Genomic DNA, 24,836 nt, shown 5'->3' on the forward strand with positions numbered 1-24,836 from the left:
AAATTCAAAATTTAAAAAAATGCCACAGAACATGTTTTACGTTAACAGTAATAGGAACAATTTCTTTCAATGACCAGTAGGCAAATAATTAAGAATTTCAGAATAAACGGTAGAAATGTAAGGCTAGTAGGGAAGACTTGTCTTATATGGGTTGTATGTCCCTAAGTCAAACTGTCGACTAGTATATTTGAGAAAACTTTTCCTCGGACATTTAAGATTGATTATGTCATCTGGCTTGATGACAGGCGCTGGTTTTTAACCGAGAATGTCTTCCATCATGCAGTATCTGGATGGAGCCTGATACAGTTATGTGAAAGAGCACTGGAAGGGTTATGCAGAACCAATCTTACGTGTCACCTGGGCAGCCAAGTCAGTTTGTTTAAATAAAGAGTAATGGATTATGATTTGCCAGCGTCCCTTTTAGCTCTGAAAACTAACATTCGATGGCTCTAAGTAAATATGGCTTGACAGAGGTTACTTCTTTGGGTAAGACGGGTTATTTCCCTCCCAGTATAAAAACGGCTAGAAAGAGTTTATCGATATTTGCATCTTTCCCGACTGTCCTTTTAGGGCTGAGTTGGTGGGGGGCGAATGGCTTATATCCTTTTCGGTGGGTCCTGCAACGAGAGGGGTACTGGCCAGGTCCAGCCCTCGCCCTCGGTCGCTGCCCAGGGCCAAGCACGGCTGCGGGCGAGGGTTGCCCGTGGTCCCCACTCCCCAGCGGGAGCGGTGTGACTAGCGGAGATTAGTCCCTGGTCATAAACAACCTCTCACTTCCCCTCCCCCGCCCCGCCCGCGCCGGGGCCGGCCCTCCGAGGGCCAAGGAACCTCCTCCGACGACCGCCGGCCCAGAGCCCTCCTCTGGGGGGCAACCGGGGGCCTGCCGCTGACTCCTACCCGGGCTTTTGATCACGCTATACTCATCCCTCCTCACTGGCCCACAGGGAAGGGGTTCGCTACCAAGACCTCGGAAGAGGAGCTGAGGACAACCTCCATTTCCCTTCCCCCGACCCCTACCACCTCCGACAGCCAAGGAGAGGCCGCCGTGCCTGACGCGCAGACTCACAGCCGCGCCGGCCCTGGGCGCGCCGACGCAGCCCCCGCCCCACGGCCCTTCCGTGGCCAGTCTCCGCCCCTTCCCGGAGCCCGCCTCCGCGTCGGCCGGCCCGCCTGCTCTCCCCTCGCGCTCGCTCTCGCGCGCACCCGACGCCCCGCCTCTGCGCGTGCTCCATAACTGTTCCCGGAGCCGGCCTCCAAGCTTTCCCCGCCCCAGAGCTGTTTGAATATGCTAATAAGAAGCCAGGGGCCAGCCAATAGACTAGCGGGGCGGTGCGTCACGTGCCCAGAGGACGTGTCAGAGGGCGGAGCCTCTGCGGCCCCTGCCCGAGTTAAAACCGGAGTGTGAGGGAGAAAAGCGCTTCAGTAGCGAGAGGGGCTGAGAAAGTGGTGACACCGCCGGGGTGCGGAGGGAGTCCCTGAAACTTCTCCCAACAGCCCCAGGGCCAATCTCCCCTCAGCCCACTCCCCTCTTCGCCAGCTCCCAGGTCCCCACTCCCTGCGCCGGGGGTGGGGTAGGGAGCCAGGCCCGTCTCCCGCTGGGACACACACAGGGGCCGGGAGCGGGGACGGGACCCCCGAGGCGGGGGGGGAACGGACCGACAGACAGACGGCCGGGCGCCCGCCCCAGCGGGCAGGCAGGCAGGAGGAGGCGGAGGAGGCGGGGGTACGACGGGGAGGACTGGGTCCGGGGAGTTTCCTCTCAACTATCGGGGGAGAAACTCCCCGCAGCCGGAGGAAAGACCCAGACGGTGTTTTCCTCCCGGGGGCCGCGCTCCCCCGCCCCGCGTTAGCGGCGGTTGCCGCCGCCGCCGCCGCCACCGGCGCCTCCACCTCTACCATCTCCTCTTTCTCCACCACCTCGGGCCCCGGTGTCCCCGGCCAGCACTATGCCCATCTTACTGTTCCTGATAGACACGTCTGCCTCTATGAACCAGCGCAGCCATCTGGGCACCACCTACCTGGACACGGCCAAAGGCGCGGTAGAGACCTTCATGAAGGTACCGACCGACCGAGCCCGGGGGGCGACCCCGGCCCGGCGGCCCGCGGGCGGCAGGGGTTGGGGGGGAGGGCGGCCAGGGGCGGCGAGGCGGAGGTGTCGGGGACCTGACTGCGGGAGCTGCCGGGCTCGGGGACCCCCTCCCCCACCGCGCGGGCGGCCGGGCGGCCGGGCGCTGCGAGCCGGGCTCGGCCAGGGCCCGGGCTCCGGCCCCGGGCGGTGTGTGTGTGAGGGGCCGAAGTGTGTGTGTGTGTCTGTGTGTTGGGGGGGGTGGGCGGCCGCGGCGTGTGCGGTAACTGTGGGGGGGGGGGTGCGGCGGGGCCGCTGGGCGCCCCTTATCCGCCTGCTAACCTCGCCTGTGTGCTTTCCTCTCGCCCGCCCTGTTCCTGCTCCCGTTTTCCACCCGTTCTCCCGCAGCTCCGTGCCCGGGACCCTGCCAGCCGAGGAGACAGGTATATGCTGGTCACTTTCGAAGAGCCACCCTATGCTATCAAGGTAACAACCCTCGCCCTCCCCCTCCCCTTCCCCGTCCCTTCCTCTCTCGCCCTCCCCGCCCCCCCATTCACCCTTCCTTATGCTCCCCTCCCCCACCCGCTGTGCTCTAGGCGCTGAGGTCTTTTCCCCTGCGGGCTCCCACCCCCTCCCCCCGCTCCGGAGCGTCCCGGCGCGGCGCGGAGTCGCCGGGCCACCGCCGTCCCCTCCCCAGCCCGGCCCGGCGGCGGCGGCGGCGGCGGCGGCGGCGCGGCGATCAACATGGCCGACATTTCCCCTCCGCGGCGTGAGCGGCAGCAATGAACTGTGGGGGATATTTATTCAAGTTAGCCCGAGTGACAGCCGGGCCCGGCCGCGCAGAGCCCGGGTTTGCATTAAAGGGGAATCGGCTCGAGGCCGGGGCGTGCTGACGGGCGGGGGGCTTGCGATGTGGGGTGGGGTGGGGTGCAGCGGGGCCGGGTCTCCGGATTCTCCCCGAGAGGGCCGCGGGGCCGGTGGGGCAGCTCCGGGTGAACTTCGGAAGTGCTGCTCACTTCTGCTTTCCACCAATACCTCTGCATCCCCGGATTTTTGGGCACGAGGTTGGGGAGTGCATCTCCCCGGGAAGTTATGAAGTATTAAGGCTGGTAGCCACGGAAAGCTGTAGAGCCAGCAGGTTTATTCTCGGCCACCTCTGGAAGAGAGTTTCTTTAGCAGAGAGACGGCATTGACACTTTACCCCAAAACGTACTGTAAAGTCGAGCAGCTGCTTGGTGAACGGCAGATTGTTAACGACCGTCCGTGTGTACCTGGCTTTAAAAGATGAAAAAAAGAAATTCTCACATTTTTCTTTTCAGGCCGGATGGAAAGAAAACCATGCAACGTTTATGAATGAACTGAAAAACCTTCAAGCTGAAGGACTTACGACTCTTGGCCAATCCCTAAGGACAGCTTTTGATTTATTAAATTTAAATAGATTAGTAACTGGCATAGACAACTATGGGCAGGTAGGTTGAATATTAAGGTGGAAACACAGTTGATTTTTCTTTCTGTGGACAAGCAGCCCAGTCCAAAAGCTATATACTGTGAAATACAAATATGAAACATTGCAGATTAAAATACAGTAAGCACATAATACAAAAGTGGAATTCTGACCACAATGTATATGGTTTTATAGCTCTCAGGTTTTTTTTGTTTGTTTGTTTTTTAAAATGTATTTGGGTTCCGAATTTGAATCTGAATGCTATAAAGTTGACATAAATTTAGTTTTAGTCCCTTAAAGCTCACTCAGGAAATAAAAGGAAAACATCCTGTTTCACCACACTGTTTCTCTGATGGCCTACCCACTGGCAACTGCAACCCTTGCAATGACTGACAGACACTAGTTAATTAAAATGATCTTAAAATATTAGAGGAAATTATTCTATTTGTTGCAAAAGGGCTTAGTTTAACTGTGTTGTATAACAATTCTGAAAGGTGAAGAGATTTTCATTGTATAAAGGTAAAAAGATTTTCAGTGTACTGGCTAAGTACATTAAGATTTCTCAGCTTTTGAAGTGTGTCCAGTAAGCCACTGCAGGAAGAATTCTGAAACCATTCTTGAATTAAATGGTAGGTTCAGAATTTTGTTTTTAAACTCCCAGCCCTTGAAAGAGAGGCTGTTGGAAAATCTGAAAGAACCCTTCCTTTCTCCCTGAATTCCCCCAGTTCCTCGAATACTCTTGCTCTTAGCTGTTTGAAGATGAGACAAGATACTTAAATCACATGATGGTTCACTATGGGATAATGCAAGGTGGTCCATTATGACACTTTTTGAGATAACTGGCCCAGGAAGTAAAAGATGACAGTTTCTATGTTGTGCAGAGCACCATTACCACAGTGACACGTTTTGGTATACATTTTATTCTTTTCACAAATTCCATGAGCCACACTTTTCATTAGTTGCACAAGTTTCAGGGAAATCTTCCCACAACTACAGCTTTTGGGTTTTTTTCTATATAGAAGCAGAATTGTTCTTTTGTTTTAGAAATGTTTATGCTTTAGTTCTTAGGGGTGACTATTCATTGCCTAAACATCTTTGGAAATGGTTGAATGTAGTCCTGTTGCATTTAAAGTATACATTTCAACTTGGAGTCAGTTTCTTTCTGTTTTTGTGGAATTGTACTTCCACTGTTTAATTAGTAAATGTGTATTTTCTTATACAGTAATTTTTTTGTTTCCCTTTCTATGCTGCTTTATGTTTCAGCTGTTAGTAATTTAGGGAGATTTGCCATGAACTTTTCAGTTTGTTTCTTTAAAATAATGGTTTTATTTCCCTTTCAGATTCCTTTGTTATCTGTAGTACTATGCAGTCTTAGTGCTTAAGGTCTTTATCTAAACTTTGAGTTCAAAGTCAGATAAGAAACTTGCCCTTACTCAGTTATCCTTATTTCCTCATTATTAGATATACTTGTTATTTGGTTGTTAGGTTGTTAGTGTATAGCAGAAGTATTAATTTTCTGTTTTTCTGCATCACATTTCATAAGTGGGAAAGACTCTTAGACATATTTACTTCCTACCTCCTATTAAAAATATTTCTTAGGTGTTTCCTTGGAAAAAACTGTCATGGAGAGGCTGAGGACGTTTGTAACTTAAAACCTATACTTTCTTTTTCACAATTGTCTTCCACCCGGGAACACTTAAGTTCTTGTCTATAAAGTTCACGAAAGTTTGAGGTTGAATGTGGTCCTGCTGTGCTCTTACCACTTGCACCAGGAGAAGAGCCTGGAGATAGGGATGTTTTTGAATGTCAGGATTTATTGATTCAACAAGGGGTAGAGATTATGCCTTTTAGTTATTTTGATGAATAAGTGAAGAGGCAAGGAGTAATATCCTGAGTTGGCACATAAAAATGATACTAGCATTAAACTAACTTAGGAAGCCATAATTTTCCAAATGAAAATGACGATTGAGTAGCCTTTTAATTAGAAGAAAATGTCTTTTCAGAAGCTGTTTTTCATCATGAGGCTTTTCTCTTGCTGATTTAAATACATATTTTCTTGTTAAGACAAATGATCGAGAATTTTGAGTGTCATATATTTAATAGTGAATAGTTCATATGTTTTCTTTGTGAGATTGTCTGCCTGTTTTTTGTGGAGTACCTGTTTTCTGTAACCTCAGTGTTTCTACATTGAGTACTTCCCCTCTCATACTCTGTCCTAGATCTGTGGAGCCCATAGTACTAAATACTTCTGTACAATCTCAGTAGTTGAAGGAAATGAGAAAAGGTGAGCTAGATGAAAGGGCATATTGAGTTTATAAAGCATCTAAAAACCTTTATATAAGCTTCTGAAAAAGTTTTCCCAAAACACTTAAATGGGGTTTATATATATCTGCATATTTATACAGATACCTCCACACGTCCGTGCCACCCACATACATGCACATACGGGTTTCCAGAATCAATTCCAAGAGTTTTTAATGTCTATTGCATAAGTTTCATTAACATACTTAAAAATAAAACATGTTTGAGCTATTAGCTAGTATAGTAAGAACTTGCAGGGCATCAGCAAGGTTAAAGTGGCTGAGAAAAAAATGAGTATTCATGAATGTTTTCTCAAGCACGTTGGATATCTTACTAATAAATTCCTTGCATGTTGAAGTCCTTATAAATAATTTTGACAATTAGTACCATTTGCTGATATTTCTTACACTCATGGGATGATGTGTAGTCAATCTTCCTTATAAATTTTAGTAACAACTTAGTCAATTGCTTATCATTGCAGCTAAATCTGGTAAATTTTTTTTGAAAACATGTGTTCACCAGGGTTTCAAATAATGCTGAATTTTAAAGAGGCACTGAAAATTTGATCCTGCCTTAATATCTGTTGGACATGTATATCTGATTAAAATTTCATATGTAGATTGGTTTATTTTTCATACTTTAGCAAGTTGTTCTATTATTTCCAACATTGTTAAAGTTAGGTTCCAGTTAGGTTTAGCTTCTAAATATTACTCTGACCTGCAGTTCATCATTTTTGTCACTGGACTGATTCCACATTCCTGCTACTCAATACACTAGTACTGATTCAGCTGTTCCAGGACTTAGAATGGTACCTTCTCTATACCTTTGGTGAAGACAAGCTTTGAATAATAACATAAAAGGAGATAAAATATGTGTTTGATTTTTTGAGGGATTTCTATTCCAAGTGTTTACCTCATTGAAAAATGGCTTTTAGACAAGATCAAATTGAGTGAATCTCAGGGAGAATAATGCCAGCCAATTTCATTCTTCAGCATAAAGAGCTATTTGTGAATGAAGCAGATAATTCAGGTAGATTTCTAGTAATACTGCTTTTTTCTCTTCACCAAAGCGGTAGCCATTTAGTTCTCGGGTAGTATGTATAAAGGTTTCTCTTTTAACACTGGTAGGTGAAGTAATGAAAACTTGATTCCCATTTGGGTTTTTGGTTTCCTTTAGTCTACCAAGAAATGTATAAACAGTAGTTTGGTATTTATTGACCTATAGATATCTTTTCAAAAGAAAGTAGATTATTATCCTTGAACATTCTGTGTTGAAGTCCCTGAACCTTTTTTTCCTACTTTTTAAATTTAAACATGTAATAGCAAATATACCATCCTAACTATTTTTAAATGAACAGTTCAGTAGTGTTCAGGTTATTGTGCAGCCAGTCTCCAGAACATTTTCATCTTTCAAAACTGAAAGTCCTTTCAAAACAATAACTCTTCATTTCCCCCTAACCCCAGCCACTGGCAAAGAAAAGCACCATTCTACTTTCTGTTTCTATAAATTTGACTGCTCTAGAGATAGCTCCTGTAAATGGAATCATAGAGTATTCCATGTTGTAGCATGTATCAGGGTATCATTTCTTTTTATGACTGAATAATATTCCATTGTGTGTATATACCACATTTAAAAAGTTTCCTCTGTGCATCCCATGTTTTGCCTGTGTGTTAGTGATGGCACTTCGGCTGCTTCCACCTTTTGGCCATTGTGAGTAACACTGCTGTGAACGTGGTGTGCAAGTGTCTCTGGAGATCTGCTTTCAGCTCTTTACATCCTGAAGTAGAATTGCTAGATTGTTTGATTATTCTGTTTTTTAAAAATTTAGGAAAAGGCCATATTGTTCTACATAAAGGTTACACTGTTTACTACTCCACCCAGTATTGCACAAGGATTTCAGTTTCTCCACATCCTTGACAACACTATTTTCCTTTTTTCTAATATTAGCCCTTTTAATGGATTTGAGTTATCACATTGGTTTATTTGCATTTACCTAATTATTTAATATTGTACATCTCTTCATATGCTGGGTGGACATTTGTATATTGGTTTTGGAGAAATGTCTGTTCAAGTCCTTTGCTTATTTTTTAATTGTTACTTTTTTCTGTTGTTGATTTGTGGGAGTTCTTTAAATATTCTGGATATTATCCTCTTATCAGATGTGCAGTTTGCAGATATTTTCTCCCTTTCCATGAGTTGCCTTTTCACTCTGTTGATTGTCCTTTTTACAGATGTTTATTTTTGATGTATTCCTATTTATCTTTTACTGCCTTTGCTTTTGGTGTCATATCCAAGAAATCATTGCCAAATCCAATGTATTCACGCTTTCCCCTGTATTTTCTTTTTGGAGGTTTACTTTTACATCTTAACATTTGTGTCTTTAATTCATTTGGAATTAATTTTGGTGTATGATATAGGGAGTAAGGGTCCAGCTTCATTCATTTGCATTTGGACATCCAGTATTTCCAACACCATTTGTTGGAGAGACTGTCCTCCCCTTTGAGGGGTCTTGGAAAGTCACTGAAATTATTTTCAATAATTACTGATGGATAGGGGCAATGGCACCCCACTCCAGTACTCTTGCCTGGAAAATCCCATGGACGGAGGAGCCTGGTAGGCTACAGTCCATGGGGTCGCTAAGAGTCAGACACGACCGAGCGACTTCGCTTTCACTTTTCACTTTCCTGCACTGGAGAAGGAAATGGCAACCCACTCCAGTGTTGTTGCCTGGAGAATCCCAGGGACGGGGGAGCCTGGTGGGCTGCTGTCTGTGGGGTCGCACAGAGTCGAACACGACTGACGCGACTTAGCAGCAGCAGCAACAGGGCCCTCTGCAGTGAAACTGGTTTAAATGTTCTTTTCTCCATCTGTAATTGTGTTAAGGAAGAGCAGTGGCTAGGAATGTGAAAATGGAATTTAAAATCTGACCTTGACATTGAATTACTCTGTCACGCTGGACAGTCACTTTACTACCCTGTGCCTCTGCTTCTTTGTTTCCCAAATTGCCAGTAATGAAGCCATTTATACCCTTATAGAGTCAATGAGAGGTTGAAATGGGATGATATGGTAAAATGTACTTCAAAAGTTATGAAGTGCTCAGTAGATACAAGACATACTTTTCTCTCCTGAATAAATTATTTACCTCTAGTTTTCTATGATTCTTCCCTGTTGAATTGGAAAGTACAGTGATAAAAATCTAGTGATATTTAAAGCTGATATTTATTACATGCTTTGAAATCTGTAACATATTAAATATATTTATTTTTTGGGGGAGTGAGCTTTGTATTGCTTCCTAAGGGAAGCAATGTGAAAAGTGAATACAATGTGATCAAAGTTGTCTTAATGATAGTTGATAAGCGTGGGATAAAGGATAGGATTTTTTATAAGTGTTAAATGAAAACAGGATGAATATAGTTCAGTAGATAAGTCAGAAAGTCATTCTTTTATAGGAATGTAAATTAGAAAAGGAACCCTCAGAAGACAAAAGCACATATTTTAGGATTCTTTCAAATAGGGAGCTCCCCCTAGTGCGTTTAAGATGATACTTACACACTTTTGATTTGCAAGGAACTTTTGAGGAGTGCATCTATTAGGTTAATCAAGGGATATTTTAATAAGGTTTGACTGAGCTCAAAGTAGTGTAACATGGCTATGATTTGTTTCCTGTTGAGCAGTAATTTTGAAGGTGGTAATTTATGACAGATTTCAAGACCCAGGTTTTATTTTCTTTGAAAACACTTGCTATAGTTTGTCTTCATCATTTTACATGCTAAATCTATTTTCTAAAAGATAAAAAAACCACCTTGGTAATGATGGTTTTAAAAGAAAATGAAAAAGAATATCCTAAAGACATTGCAGTCTTGATTAGAAATTATTGAAAAGTACAAAAGGTGAAAGTAATATGTTCCATTTCTTCAAAGAGAATATTTTCCCTTTATGCAAAAGAATGTCAATAATTTAGTATTAAGCTATGTATGAAAAATTATATACATTAAATTATGTTTGAACTAAAAGACCAGGAACAAATATTTGAATGAAAGAATATCACTCAATTATTTTCAGTTGCTTTAAGGTCATTTATGGTTAGAATTAACTAAAAGTATTGTTTAGCTATGTTCGTGTTACAGATTTCTGCAAGGAGACTATAGTATGTTAATTTTCTTAAATATTTAAAGTTATTTTTAGTTGTCATACTCCACTCAAATTTATACTTTTATAAATTGTTTTGGTGGATAATTTTCCTTTGGTGGATCAACACTAACGTATTATCAGCACTGTTTTTTTTTTCCATTTTATTTTTTACTTTTCTCTTTTTAGCCATGTGGCTTGCAGCATCTTAGTTCCCTGGCCAGTAATTGAACCCTAGCCCACAGCTGTTAAAGCATCAGGTTTTAACCACTGGACTGGCATGGAATTCCCTGTTTTTTTTTTTTTTTTTATTTTTTATTTTAAAGAAGTAATTTCTTTACACAAACTTCATTTTTGTTTAGCCTTATTATTAATCTGCTTAATTTAAGCACAGTCCCAGACCATGGAATACTGAGTTTTTTGAATTTTGTCTTTATTCCCTGATCCCTCTTATTTCTTCCATCTTTTTTTGTTGAGATATGCCTTAAATATATATAGTATGTGTGAAGCTTAGTGAATTTTTATACACACTCTTGGAAAAACAAATTGAACTTGTTGCATCTATTGACAGAACTTTTCATTAGACTTCCTGTAAGTATTACTATAGTAATTGTTTTTTGGGGCTTTAGAATTGAAAGTAATGTTACACTTCATTTTCCTTATTTAATAAGTGTAGAAGGTAAGACCCAGTAAAGTTAAATGCTTAATTTTGTCACATTATGAAAGATTTCACATTATGAAAAAGAGAGCAGTTGGTTATGAAACAGTCATGCAGATTTTATTAGTAATTTGTATTTTATTTAAAAGCAAATTTTATTTAAAGGTATAACCTGTAGATGTGAATCCCTTTGTGTGGTGGGGGTTCTATCTGGAGCTCTCTAGTGAAATATGCCTTCTTTCAATTCCTCTGAAAAGCAGGCATTTCGTTTTGTCATTGTGTTGCATTTAGCTTTTCTTGTAATACCCTGTTAAAATACTGTTTGTTATATTCAGTTGGATTTCCTTCCGAGTTCCTTGTCCCTCCCCACTCCCTGAAAAATACTGTGAATGTGGGGGATAGTTGACAGAAGTGTGTGTGTGTGTGTGTGTGTGTGTGTGTATGTATATGTGTGTATATTTGATGGTACTTTTTGATTTTATACTCCTGGTTTACTAAGTTTCTGATGTAGTTAATACAGTGCTATTACCCTAGTCAGTCAGTTGATTTCTCCAGTGTCATATGCCAGCCAGGATTAACTATTGTAATTATAAGTTTTTACCTGGACAGTTTGTAATTTGTTAACTACCAGTTAGTTTCCTTGATATAAGATCCTTCTGAAAATCTCTAGGCATTGTTTGTAAAATTGAGAAAAATCTGTTTGGCTCTTCACCCAAGTCGTGTAATCTCTGAACCTCAGTTTCCCCATTAGGAAAATAAGAATGGAAGAATCTTGTAGGATTGTGGTGAAGATTGATAAGCACTGTAATTTGTTAGTGTAATAACACCTATTACCATTTCTGTGAATTTCCTTTTATTTGAATTAAAAAAACCAGGAATTGTAGGTACATGGAGTATTTCATCCAGATTTTTAAGAACAAGAAATGTGATAGGGAAAGAACGAACTGCTTCATTAGGACTGGCTGTGCCAGGCTCTGCTGCTACTAGCTGATGTTGTATTGACTGACAAGTCCCTTAACTTTGCTTCACTTTTGTCACCCGCAAAATGGTGATAATACCAATTGAAAATGTTTTTAAGGATTGAAAAGAACATTTGTTAATCATCTAGCAAAGTGCCTGCTTAGAAGAACTTTTCTAATCTGCAGCCTTTGAGAAAAAACAGTAAACGTTTTTGTATAACCCAACATGCGTACATCACAAGAAGCTCAAATTAGCTGTCCAACAGTTGCAGCTCAAGTGAAATTCCTTGCCACTGGGGACATAGTGGGTTTTGGTGTTGAATTGAAGCTTTCTAGATTTCTCCAAAATACTTTTCCCTGAGTGTTACGAAAGTCTTCCCCGGCCCCCCAGACCTCTAACTTGTTCAGAAATATTTTGATAACAATGAGTACTTCAAACCCAATATGTTTTTGATTTTCAAAGCAAGAAAGGTTTAAGCTTTGAGAAACTTTTGACCTTAGACCATTTTTAGGGCTTTGTAGCATTGTATTTTAGAAATGAGGTTATGATGAGGTGAAAGATGTTCTTGTGCAGAAGAAAAGTCAAATGGAAAATGTATGATCCCTTTTATTGTTGGTAATTAGGTTATTTGGGATGAGCCTGGTAAGGATTACTTTATGTGATGATGTTTCTGTTAGGGCCTATATGATTTGAAATTTGATGTATTGAGAGATAATTGCACCTAAAAAGTATTTATTTTTTTTTAATTGAAGGATAATTGCTTTACAGAATTTTGTTTTCTGTCAAACCTCAACATGAATCAGCCATAGGTATACATATATTCCCTCCCTTTTGAACCTCCCTCCCATCTCTCCCCATCCCATCCCTCTAGTTGCTGTGTGTGTCAGGAAACTCAAACAGGGGCTCTGTATCAACCTAAAAAGTATTTTAACTTAAAAATTTTATAATAGAATTAGTTGTAATCAGAGGACGAATTTACATTAGCTTGAGTGAGTGAAAGTTGCTCAGTCATGTCCGACTTTTTGCGACACCATGGACTGTCAATTCTCTAGGACAGAATACTGGAGTGGGTAGCCTTTCCCAGCCTAGTGGTGACTTATCAAAACTTATTCTAGGTCCTATGTACTTTTTTTTTTTAATCTTAAAAGGAAATGACATTTTAACATTTCTCATCTATTAGTTTTGCTCAGATAAGCTGAAGAACATGTGAAGGTCCTTGGAAGGATTATGTCTTCTTAAAAACTTTGTTCTAGAAAGGAAAACAGTTCTGTGTATGTGAGAAAAAGTAATGTAGCCTTAGCTATTAGGTAGTGTAGTTGGACTCGTCATTGACAGGTGTTGTGCTGGCATCAGTGTTGAAGGAAAACTCTCCCTTTGTCTTAAAGCTGGTGAAGCTAGTTAGGAATGAGGAAACATCAACAAAGTATTCTGGTTATTCTGGAGTTTATAAACATTAGAAGCATCCAAACAGCTCTTCTGAGAGGATTAAAACCAATTGATTATTTTTAATCAGAAATTGAAGATGATAAATAACCTTTGTGGAAGGTTAGACTATGAACCACAGTGGTGATTGTTACAAAGGCTGGGTCCATAAGATAATGACAGATTTTAGTACTTTTGGATTATTAGAAATAGGCAAAGTGATGTTTTTATGACTCCTGATGTATTGCTTGAGTTTTGATGGTTTCTGATCATTTATGTACTTTGGAAGACATTAATGTAAAATTTTGAATTTTTATTGTACATTTTTGTCAATCTTATTTTTCAAACCAGTAAGTTAGAAGGAAAACCCAAGTAATTACAACCAGAACATTGGGCCTAAGTCAGGTAGTAGAAAGAGAAAAGGATCTTTTCATCTAAATTTTGTTAATCCGGAATGGATAATGTCTAATCCCAAACAAGATTATATTGAATGTAAATCCTTATATAGAAAAGTTATCTTATGTTTTTAGATCTTCCATTTCAGTCTGCTATAGTATCAAGCAAAAACATGTAGCAGTCTGTGTAGGCACCAATCCATCCATATGTGACATCTGCTTTTCATGAGGTTCATTTCTATTGTAAAACCTTGGTGGATTCATATGTATAGTTAGGAAGTCTTGTAAAAATTTGTTTTTAACAGTAGATCCATATATTATGTGGTTAGTTTTTTGTTTCCCAAGTATGTCATCTACTTTGAAAAATTTAAATCTATAAACACTTGGGAAGGTTAGTTTAGTACAAGCATCTGTAAATGTTTGGATCCGAATCTAGTCAGAGTGCATTTCTAGAAATCCTTTTACTCAAGTTCATATACTTAAGTGATGAATTTGGAGAAATTTAAATATTTTCTCATAAAAATATCTTACTGAAATTGGGTTGCCACAAACTCTTTCCCAGAAAACAAAAATTCCATACTTTTTTTTCCCCCCAGAAGGAAATGGCAACCCACTCCAGTATTCTTGCCTGGAGAATCCCAGGGACAGGAGAGCCTGGTGGGCTGCCGTCTGTGGGGTCGCACAGAGTCGGACACGACTGAAGTGACTTAGCAGCTTAGCAGCAGGGCCTCTTAAAACTAATCTCGCATTTTGGTTTATCCAGTTAAATTATTTTGAGGTTGACCTTAAGCCATAGCATATGAAAAACAACATACTGTTAGTTTTTCCAAGTGTTTATCATGAATTATTTTGCTTTATTAACTTTGATACTTTGCTAACTTTTACTGCGATGTACTGTTTATTAGGTGGTTCTTCATTTTCAGTTGTGGTCTTGAAGATACTTGTATAATAGAATGCTGAGGTTGAAGTCCATCTTTTTTGTAGGACAGCTGTTACATTTGATTCTTTTGAGAGTATATTCATAATGTGGATATTTAGAAGGAAGTAATGATAATGGTTAAATATGTGATTTAATCAGACTTTTACAAATGTGATATCTGTAGGTTTGGTGGTAATCAACACCCAAGGAGATGATTTTTTTTGATAGAATAGGCAGATGTGTATTTTTTTTTGGAGGTCAGATTTCCAGCATTATTGCTGTATAACTTTCCCCGTCTTTGAAAATGTGTTTTCATTTCATCTTGGTGTTTATATTTTAACTTTTTCTGTTATGTTTCTAACATTTTTAAATTTTAAATTTTATTTGTATTTTGGCTGCACCACAGTGGCTTGTGGCATCTTAGTTCCCAGACCAAACTAGGCCATCGGTAGTGAGGGTGTGGACCCTACCCACAGGACCACCAGGGAATTCCCTAACCTGTTGTTATTACATATTTTGCTGAAATTAATTCTATGTAATCCATTTACTATTTCAGATATATTGAATTTATATTACTTTCCTTTGATACACTAATACTTAGTCTTATCATTTATTGAGTTTCTAACAATTTTTTCCACAAAGTCAAGCTTGTAATTTTTCAGTTCTGATAGTGAATATTTTTTACATTACTAGTATGGTTGTAAATGACACAAGTTTGAACTGTGCAGGTTCACTTATCATGTGGAATTTCTTACATGCTACAACTATCTGGGGGTTGGTTGAATCTGAGGTGGTGAAATTGCAGATATAAAGGGCTGACTGTAAAGTTATATGTAGATTTTTGACTCTGCAGGGGTCAGCGCCCCTAAACCTTGCATTCAAGGGTCACCTGTATTTAGTTTATTATTTCAATCAAATCCTAGGATATTGCCCCTCAGTCATTATGCTAAAATTTTTAGTTTATGCTTTAGCGTATTCTAAGTACTAGATTTTTATGCATTAGCAGATTTTTAAAAAGTTTTATTTTTGAATATTAAGCATATTTTAATTTTGAAGAGTACTTGTTTTGAATATGTAATAAATGTGCATGGTTAAAAAGTTTAAGCATTAGAGAAACTTATATAGTTGCTCAACTCAGTTCTTCAGAGGCTACCATGGTAAATCAATTTATAGTGTGTACCCTTCAGAAACCTCTTCTACATAATCAAAAGTATTAACTTAAAAGCACTAATTTGCACTAATTTTTTAAGATGAATATCTGAATTTTTACATCAAAGATTTATTTATGCCATACCACTTGGGATCTTGACTGTAAAAGTAATAATCTGGCTGAATTCAAAAACAAACATAAAACTTGTATTTCTGGCCTCGGAGTATTGATTTTAATGTAAGCCTGTTGGGCTGTTAGTGGCTTAAATAATTATTATATTTTCTTTGGAATGTGTAATTAAGCAGTTGTGTATTCATCCCTGTAATATAATGAACCTTCTCATCCTTTAGTAAACAAAAGCTAAACAGTATTACTGACAGTGAGTATTGAATAGAAAATATAATTTGCACATCAAAACTATGATTTCATAGGTCTTATTGCTAGAGTTTGAAGCTAAAAAAATGATACTGAGTTAAAAATATTAAGTATGTAAGTATTGTAAATAGATATTGAAAAAATTCTGGTTGTGATTTTCAAATGTTTGAAGTTTTAGCAATATTGAACTAAAGAATGTTACTGATTCTGGTTGACTTGTTTCACACAGTATGTATTAAAACCTTTTCTCAATTCTGTATAGTTGTAAAAGTGTTTATTAGTATTATGATTAATAAGACTTTGGATGTGAATTGCATTCTTAGATGCTTTTCTTTTAGAAATAAGTTTAAAGTAGAATATTTTTAGTATTGTTTCTATATTTTTTACAGAATTGATTTTTGACAATATAAAGGGAAGTGTCAGTTTCTAAATGAATATGAGGTGTGGTTGGTTTATCATTTTAGGAGACCATATATTGTTACTTCTTTATTATCTATGGTATTAGAGGAAAATAGGGTAGATAATGAATACAGGCTTCATTTCATATTTTTACTATTTATGCAGATTCCACAGAGATGTAAATAAAGGGAACTTAAAGCTTCTAGTCTTGAACTTAACTTACAAAATTTTTAGCCACCATCCTGCTAGGTACTTTTCCAGTATATGCATGAGAACCTTTAGTGATGTACTAGTTATTTCTTAAAGCTGCCCTTTCCATTTCTCTACATTTCTACTTGTCAGTTTAATTTGCTTGAAAAGGAAGTTTTAAATAGGAAAAAAGCACAGGCTATTTCTGAAAGTTTTTGATTTTCTGCTAGGTAATATACTTTTAACCTAGACACATAACGTTTTACATCTAAACATCTTTTTTGTTGATTTCCACTGGCTATAGCTTCCTTGACATATAGCAAAATATAGCTCACTGGTGATAGATGTTGGTAAGCTGAAGATACTGTCACAGGAGAGAGTCAGAGAGCAGATCTCTGGTGTCCATTTTCCCTGTCCTGGGAAAAGTGTAACATAGACAAGCACTTGGCTGTCCTTCTGGGATTTGTTTAAAGCACTGATACCATGGTGGAGCATGGTGGCATGGAAGGAGAACTTGAGCCCTCGGTCCTACAGCAGAGGCAGCTACTAAAAGGTCTACTGAATGTTAGAGCTGCCTTCCTTTCACTATCACTTCAGAAGATAATAGCTAAGACAAGCTTAAGGGTACAGTAAGACTCCTGTGGCCCCTCCCCCCCACATACACATTTTAAATTTCTTGGGTAAAACTAAAAATTTTGAATCTGAGAACCAGGTTAGTTTTTATTTGAAGGAAAATTAGGCTTATTTTTACATTTAAAAAACTATTTCTGCTGAATGCTAATAACTTGTTTTAACATTTCCAAAGCAATTTTTTTGCAAAATTGCAATAGGTTTTAGTTGGATAAATCTATTTTATTTTTATTTTTAAGGTTTTCATATTAAGATTTTTATGCCTTACTTTAACATCACAATAATGTTAAATTATTGAGAGAATATATGTGAAATGAAAGTTTTTGTGTTTATCTTTAGCAGAACTCTTACCTGAGACTTTTGGCCGATATTAAATTTAAATTTTCTAAATGACAAGATTTCTATCAATAAATATCTCTAGAGGTAGATTTATACTTTGTACTTTATTTATTTATTTATTTTGGTTACATGTCTAGATTCTTTATGCCAAGAACCAGGGTTCTGAGAGGAGAACATGAGTTTAATTCTGCTAATGGCATAAGTAAACTTTTAGTCCCTCTACTGGCTGCCTTGGTCTTAGCAGACCTTAAATTTTTTTTTTTTTCTTTTCAACTTTAAGATAAAGACTAGTTTTATGACTGAGGTGAATTTTGAGGTAAATTCTAATATGAACTGTCTCCAAATTGAGTGACTTCATAGATACCCTTATTAAGAATAAAAATGTAAAATAGTGACTCAAGTTTTGAGAATTATTAAACTTTGCTGCTGCTACTGCTAAGTCGCTTCAGTCGTGTCCGACTGTGCGACCCCATAAACAGCAGCCCACCAGGCTCCCCCGTCACTGGGATTCTCCAGGCAAGAACACTGGAGTGGGTTGCCATTTCCTTCTCCAGTGCATGAAAGTGAAAAGTGAAAGTGAAGTTGCTCAGTCGTGTCCGATCTTCGCGACCCCATGGACTGCAGCCTACCAGGCTCCTCCGTCTGTGGGATTTTCAAGGCAAGAGTACTGGAGTAGGTTGCCATTGCCTTCTCTGATTAAACTTTGCAGATTTTTGTAAAACATGAAAAAAATAATCTTGTGATACTGGCAGACAACCAAAAATGTGTTCTAGTTTGCTGGGTAAAAGATAATATCAGAGAAAGATTCCAGTTGTTTACATGCTTTTGCCAAGAGTAAACATACTAGAAAAGGCAGAGGAGGAACAGCCTCAAACTATATGTAAGAAAACTTTATTGGCACAACGTGGTCTGGTCATTTTCTGCAGGATATTTAGACATTTATGCTTAAATAAATATTAATACAATCATTTTATATGGAGGTTGGGATAATTCTTCCCTGGGGAAATAAAGAAACCTCTCTTTGTGTGTAAATTACATTCATTAAATCATTATTCTGGTTTTTATCATAATTAATACTGTTCCTTTTCTTAGTGTGATGCTTGACTAAACTGTCTCACCTGAGAAAGGAAGGGGTCTTAGGCACAGTAGAGTTAAATGAATAAAGAGGTGAATGAGGATGGCCATGTTTTTCTTTACATTTTTCTGCCTTTGATTTTTACTTGTATTTTCAAAAATTTAAAAGTCATTAAAAGCTTTTAATATTATTTCATTTTTTAATTTGTATATATTGTGTCTGATAGTTGATTGAAGTTATAGAGTTTTCAAAAGTAAGTAATATCCACAACATTTTGTTTTACTGTGTTTTTCTTGGGGGAGTGGTATATTGATTTAATATATAGAAAAATTGATATGGCATCACAGAACTGCAGGAAATAAGACATCACAGAGCAACAGGAAACCAAATAATGGAATAGTCCTACCATACATAGTTAATTTTACTGCAGGTAGAGTATATTAAATAAAACCAAACTGATTGTAATCCTGTAGTACTGGGGCCTTCCCTGGAAAAGAACTCGCCTGTCAATGCAGGAGACGCAGGTTCTATCCCTGGGTTGGAAAGATCTGGAGAAGGAAATGACAGTCTGCTCCAGTGTTCTTGCCTGGGAAAGCTTATGAATAGAGGAGCCTCGTGGAGTCTATGGGGTCGCAAAAGAATCGGACAGGACTTAGTGACTAAACAACAACTGCAATTGTAACACCATTCTTTGTTGCATGAAAATGGCACAATCCAGGTTGGTGTAGAATTGTATTCAGGAGAATTTAGCTGCTGCTATTTGGACATTCAGATGCTTCAGAAAGACCATGCAATTTAGAGTTGGAACCACTTTCTGGCTTTGCCAAAATCAGTTGTATGACTTAGGGTTATATCATTTAATCTCAATGATTAAACATGTTTACTTCACCAAGTTTTTAGGATCAGATGAGATAAATATAAGTGCTTATTGCTATTATCAAGTGCCTGGTAATTTTAGGCATAGAATCTGAAGAGTATTATGTGTACAAGGCTCCAGTAAAATACCAATTAAGAGCTTTGTTGTCAAGGTAACTTTGATTTTAATGCTTAAATTTGGCTTAAATTTTCATAATTTAAAGACTTCTTGCTAAGTTTTAATACATTTGAACTTGATTTTTAGACATTATGGTTCTTAAATAAATATGTGTTTGAGTTTTTGGGTGGACAACATCATCCATGAGGTTTTTAATAACTGTACATAGTTGTTTAATTATAAATATGACAAATCCTTTGGCTTTTGAAGGATAATTATGAGTGTGCTTACACAGAAATAAGAGTAGAAGGTTTTCAAACTTTTGAACAGAAAATATGACTTTGATTTAGCTTAAAATATAAAGGTGACGCAGAGATACCTGTGCAAGTATTTAGCCCATGCCCTAGTGGCATTAATAGATTTGGTGATTTGTTTCTTAAAGGAAGCAAGTCAAAGTAGTTTTAACTTAAGGATGAAAGTGAGATATAGACGAGGATGTCTTGATTTTATCTCCTTTTGCCAAATTATATTTGTAGCCAAATATGATGCTTGTAGAGGAGAGGAGAGGAGAGTTATTGTATGTCCATTGGAACATACTTTTATTATGTATGAGACTAGAGATTATGTATCATGCATCTAACAGTTCTTGATGTAGAGTAGTCAGTGTTTGAATGGCAAACATGAATGAATGGACAGTGGATGACTGGATGGACATAAGTAGGAAGGAGGTGGAATATTCTTACTGCCCAGTGTAATAAGTTTGGGAAGCATTCATTTATATTGTGGTAAAGGTGACTTCTGTATTTTTTGAAGCTTGTTGACGTTTGAGTAATTCTGATTGGCTCTGTGAACTTGGACAGGTCTATGTTAGGCTATAATCAGTGATTTAAGTGTCCAGTGCTTAAATATTGTGTGCTCAGTGCTGAGAAAGAATGATGACATGATCCTTCCCTTCCGTGATTCAAACACAGGAAACAATAGCAAACAAAACAAGATGGTGTGTTTTTTAAAAGTATAGTAAAACTGTGTTAACAAAATTTACCATCTTAACCATTTTCAAGGGTAGAGTTCAATGGTGTTAAGTATATTCATGTTATTGTGTGAGATGTAATATATTTAAAGTGAACATCAGGAACACGTGCATATTGTAGGGAAGTATATTCAAAATATACTCCATGAAAGCACTCCAGGTCTAGTTTTATTTGGGGAAATGTTTATATTTATATTTTTATTTAAGTTTGAAAACTATCACTATTAAAATTTGGAGAGGGAAAGAGTGAATTAGTCAAGGCCAGAGTAATCAGGGAAAGTTTTAAGGCAGGAGAGGAAGGCTTAAACTGGGCCTTAAAAAATGATGAGGAATTAGATGGGTTGTGGGCAGGGAAAAGGAAAAGCATTCTTCATGAGGGAACCAATCAAAGCTCAGAGGTTGGGAATGAACACTATCTGTTAATAGATCGAAGAGGAGATCTGTGTTATGAGAATTTATTGTGTATGTTGGGGGTGAATGGTGTGAGAGGCAGCATAGTAATGTAATGTTTTCCAAAATGTGTTCCATCTCCCATGATTGTTGTAGAGGGAGGGAGGGAAATCACATCCGTCTCCTGCAAGGTTCTAGGAACATTTGAATGGAACTGCATTTGAAAGCCTTTAGAGGTGATTCCAAAATATTTTAATTTGATCTGACCAGAAGATGTTTTCTGTACTTGGAACCATTGTTTCTTGGACACTAGTTTGAAAAATGTTTATGTCACTTACATACATTTACACTTTCTTGACTTGATCAAGAAGTTTAATATACTGAATACCGCTTGCTCCCCCTTTATGATTAGGTTATAATCACAATGACTATATGTGGAAAGTGTTTGTAAACTCAGTCTGCAAATGAGTATGTGCTGTAATCTGCTAATAACTGAGAGTTACATAAATGTAAGGGAAATGTTACAGAACTATAAAATATTACAGGCTACATCCTTGCTGTTCTGTGTGTGGTCGGTGGACATTAGTGTTTCCTCTCTCCTAGCCTGCTATCTTGTTAGAAATGTGAAACCTTAGTCTTTGTCCCAGATCTGCTGAACCAGAGCTTGCGTTTTGTTAAGATCTCCAAGTGATCCATATGCATGTTAAAATGTGCATGTGACACATGCTGTTTTGTGTTGTATCCAACACTTCTTTCTGTCCTTTCTTCAACGCTGTTAGTAGCAGAGAATTCGATACCTTTGATTTAAATATAGTGTTTTCCCTCTCTACCTTCTACGTTTGGTCATGGTTTTGTCTTAAAAAGTTACACAGAATGTGCTTCAGTATTGCAAATGAGAGCCATGTATGTGTAAAAGATAAGCTAATGTTTACCTGAGTCCCTAACAGAATCTGTCACCTAGAATTGATCATAGTGTTAGTGACTTGGCCAGAGATTTGAGTGGAAGTTAGTGAAATTGATTCGCCTTAACTGTAGAGCATTTAAGAGCTCTGTGCCATTGTTTCATTGTCTATGCTGCTGCTGTTTTTTTCACTCCTCTGGCCAAGCAATTTCTTTACATTGCCATCCTTCTTAATTTTGACGTTTCATATTGGACTGTTTTGCTAAGCTCAGGGCAAGCCTAGTGTTTCTTTGGATCTAGCTCGTGGAGCCCTTCCATCTCTGTACTGGATCACTTGGCTAGATACTTTGATTATAGGCATAGATTACTTGGTAAATGTTGAGAAAGTTAAAAATTGTTTTAATTTATAATATCTAAATATGTCAAATCATTAGAATTGAACCGTTGGGTTCCTTTTAAGAAATTATCTACTTTTAGTTACTTAAGTATAGATGCTCACTGTAAAAATTAATACAGTACAAAAATGTAGAAAAGTTAAAAATCCATTTTTTCCTCTAATTTCAACCCTTCAAGTTAACCCCTGTTTAGTTTATGTTTCCTTCTGAACCTTTTTGAAAATGTACAAAAGGTATAGTTGTAAATAAGATTTAAAAACAAGAAAAGAGGATTTATATACTGTTCTGAAAATTGACTTTTTACTCAGAAAAATTAAGCTCATTTTTAGATCTTAATATGAATAATATGTTTTTTTGACTTCAGGGAAGAAACCCCTTTTTTTTGGAGCCAGCAATAATTATTACAATTACTGATGGGAGCAAGTTGACTACTACCAGTGGAGTCCAGGATGAGGTAAGTTATGTTTGTATCAGCCTGGGTTATGCAAAGGCGTTTGGAACATGTTAGTTGTGTGCGCATTGTAGGGCATTGAAACTTTAGCTAGGGTCTCTACTCGATGCAGTCTGGACTCATCTGGCTCCCAGAACTCATTTACCTTCTCTGTTGTTTGTAGCACTGGCCTCTAACTTTTCTTGAATAGGAATCCCTTCGGTGAAAAATTTTGGAGCTACCACCCATCTCAACTGTATGTGTATTTTTGAGTTTATGTGAGGGTCACAGTGTCAGTTACAGTAAAATGAGTTCTTACTTTGAGTCTCAAAAAATGGATGCAGCATTTTAATCGCTTTTTACTTCAGTGGATTGTCGTGTGCACTCCACTGTGGAGATTCCTAGACTAGAGTGCAGCAAAGCCAAGAGATGGCTAAGGCTAGGAAAAGTGAAGGTTTTTGGACATTTTAATTCTTAGTCAAATACTGTATAAATAAGTGAGAGCTAGTCTCACGTATTCTTTGATAGCATGCATTGTGCAGAGTTGGGTGTGTGTAGTGTGATAAGTTCAGTGCAAAGCATTCATCTTGACTTTTAAGATGTTTTTACTGTAATATTTGAACTGCTCTTGAATATTGTATTTGTTATTAAAATGGGTTGGTATAGAAAGGAGGTGGTTTAGGCTATTCTCTTTACTGCTTACAGTTGATTTAGAATCTTAATTTTAATTCTCACTGTATTTACAAAGGGTGTAAGTAGGAAAAGTGTAGTTTTTAAGTTCAGTAATTTTTAGAAATACTTTGATTTGTGTGACATTGTGGAGTGCAGATTGGATATACAGTCCAGACACGTGGGTATCTAGTCTTTGTTCAACTACTTTCTAGCAATGAAGTTTGTACCAAATCTCTGTACTTGTCCATAAATAAATTCTTGCCTTACTTCATATGGTTGTCGAAAGACTGAAATGAAATGATGTGAATGAAAGTACTTGGTAGGCTCTAATGAAAAGAACACTGTGTAATTCTACCATGAAGCTTTAGAACTAGTATAGAATCGTTATTTCCTGATCTTGACTTGGGGGGAGGAGAGCCAGATTTATTTTGTTTGAACAGTTGATGTTGAAGGGGAATTTAGGATATAATTCACAGAAAAACAGTTGAAAGATTAGGTAGATTAAGATTTGTAATTAAATAATTTATAGACATAGCTATGAAATGCTCCATAGCTGACATTAATGGATTTTGGGGCTTTCTTAAACTTAGTTTGTCTGTATAGCCAGTTATATTCTGCCATTTTTCAGAAACAGACATTGATTGTGTATGTTAAGAGTGAACAGGTTGTTTAACTTCAATTTGAAAATTTCAAATTTTTCCCACTTTGCCTTCCTTTTGAAAAATTTGAATGAGTAATCAGATCAGAAATACTATGATTTTGTTTTGTAGTTATGATTGCTACAAAGGTATTTTTCTTTTTTATTTATATTTTACATTTATATGAAGTATTCCTCCATGTGAGATTATCTATTCAGGGTACTCTGTCTTACCACCTTTGTAGAAATTGCCTTTGGAGTACAGTATATTTTGTTCCCGTATATCTGGATCTGCTTTGTTTGTGATAATTTGTTTTAGCCTTACAAAATATCTTGAAATATGGATATGGAAATTGGAATTGCTCACCTTTTGTCCTAGGTCCTTGGGAGAGATACTGGAGAAGTAGAACTCTGTGTTTATAGTAACCTAAAACTCATTCCTAGTAAGGTTGGGAAGATTTTCCTGTGGGCCAGGATCTTACCTTTTAGTGCTGTTGTATCTTCTACCATAGTTAGCATAGTACTGAGAACAAGGCTTACATTTAAAAAGTATTGAAAAGATATAGATACTGCTATGTTGAGTCTGATACTCAAAATCAAAATTGATCACAACTTCTTATCTGAGATAGACAATTCATTTGTTATGAGGCAAAGATTTATTTTGGATATGCTGTTGGAGCATAGGTCTCTGAGTTGTTTTGGGTTTCAAGTTTAGGAGTTTCTTTGGTCATCTGCATGTTGGGTTCTTAATATTCCAACAAGACTCACTTTGAGGGCCAGAGAATATATCCTGTATGTGTTTTTTGTGGAAGGAATTTTTTGCTGAGATGCGAAATACTTGTCTCTTCTAGTCCAAATAATTAAATAATATGATTCATTTTGAGGACAATTATCAATTTATAAAAGGTATAAAGATGCTTTTCAGTTTGTTCATTTTTTTGTGAGTGTGTGTGTGTGTT

The 24,836-nt window shown here is 38.2% G+C and overlaps 1 protein-coding gene across 4 annotated transcripts in view; it reads left to right on the forward strand.

Moving 5' to 3' along the window:
• INTS6 (integrator complex subunit 6) overlaps positions 1,434-24,836 on the forward strand; it is a 105,172-nt gene continuing 81,769 nt past the window's right edge. For 3 of the 4 annotated variants that reach the window (XR_001918950.1, XR_001918951.1, XM_018056706.1), the window contains exons 1-4: positions 1,434-2,057; positions 2,474-2,551; positions 3,385-3,534; positions 22,503-22,592. Coding sequence is in view for 2 of the 4 variants with exons in the window: in XM_018056706.1 (XP_017912195.1) it covers positions 1,947-2,057; positions 2,474-2,551; positions 3,385-3,534; positions 22,503-22,592 (429 nt within the window). In the remaining 2 variants the exon portion in view is untranslated. Of the gene's footprint in view, positions 2,058-2,259; positions 2,278-2,473; positions 2,552-3,384; positions 3,535-22,502; positions 22,593-24,836 lie in introns of those variants that run through there. The other variant, XM_018056707.1, reaches the window with a different exon arrangement.

This window comes from Capra hircus, chromosome 12 (assembly GCF_001704415.2).
Source record: "Capra hircus breed San Clemente chromosome 12, ASM170441v1, whole genome shotgun sequence".
NCBI classification, from domain to species: Eukaryota; Metazoa; Chordata; class Mammalia; order Artiodactyla; family Bovidae; genus Capra; species Capra hircus.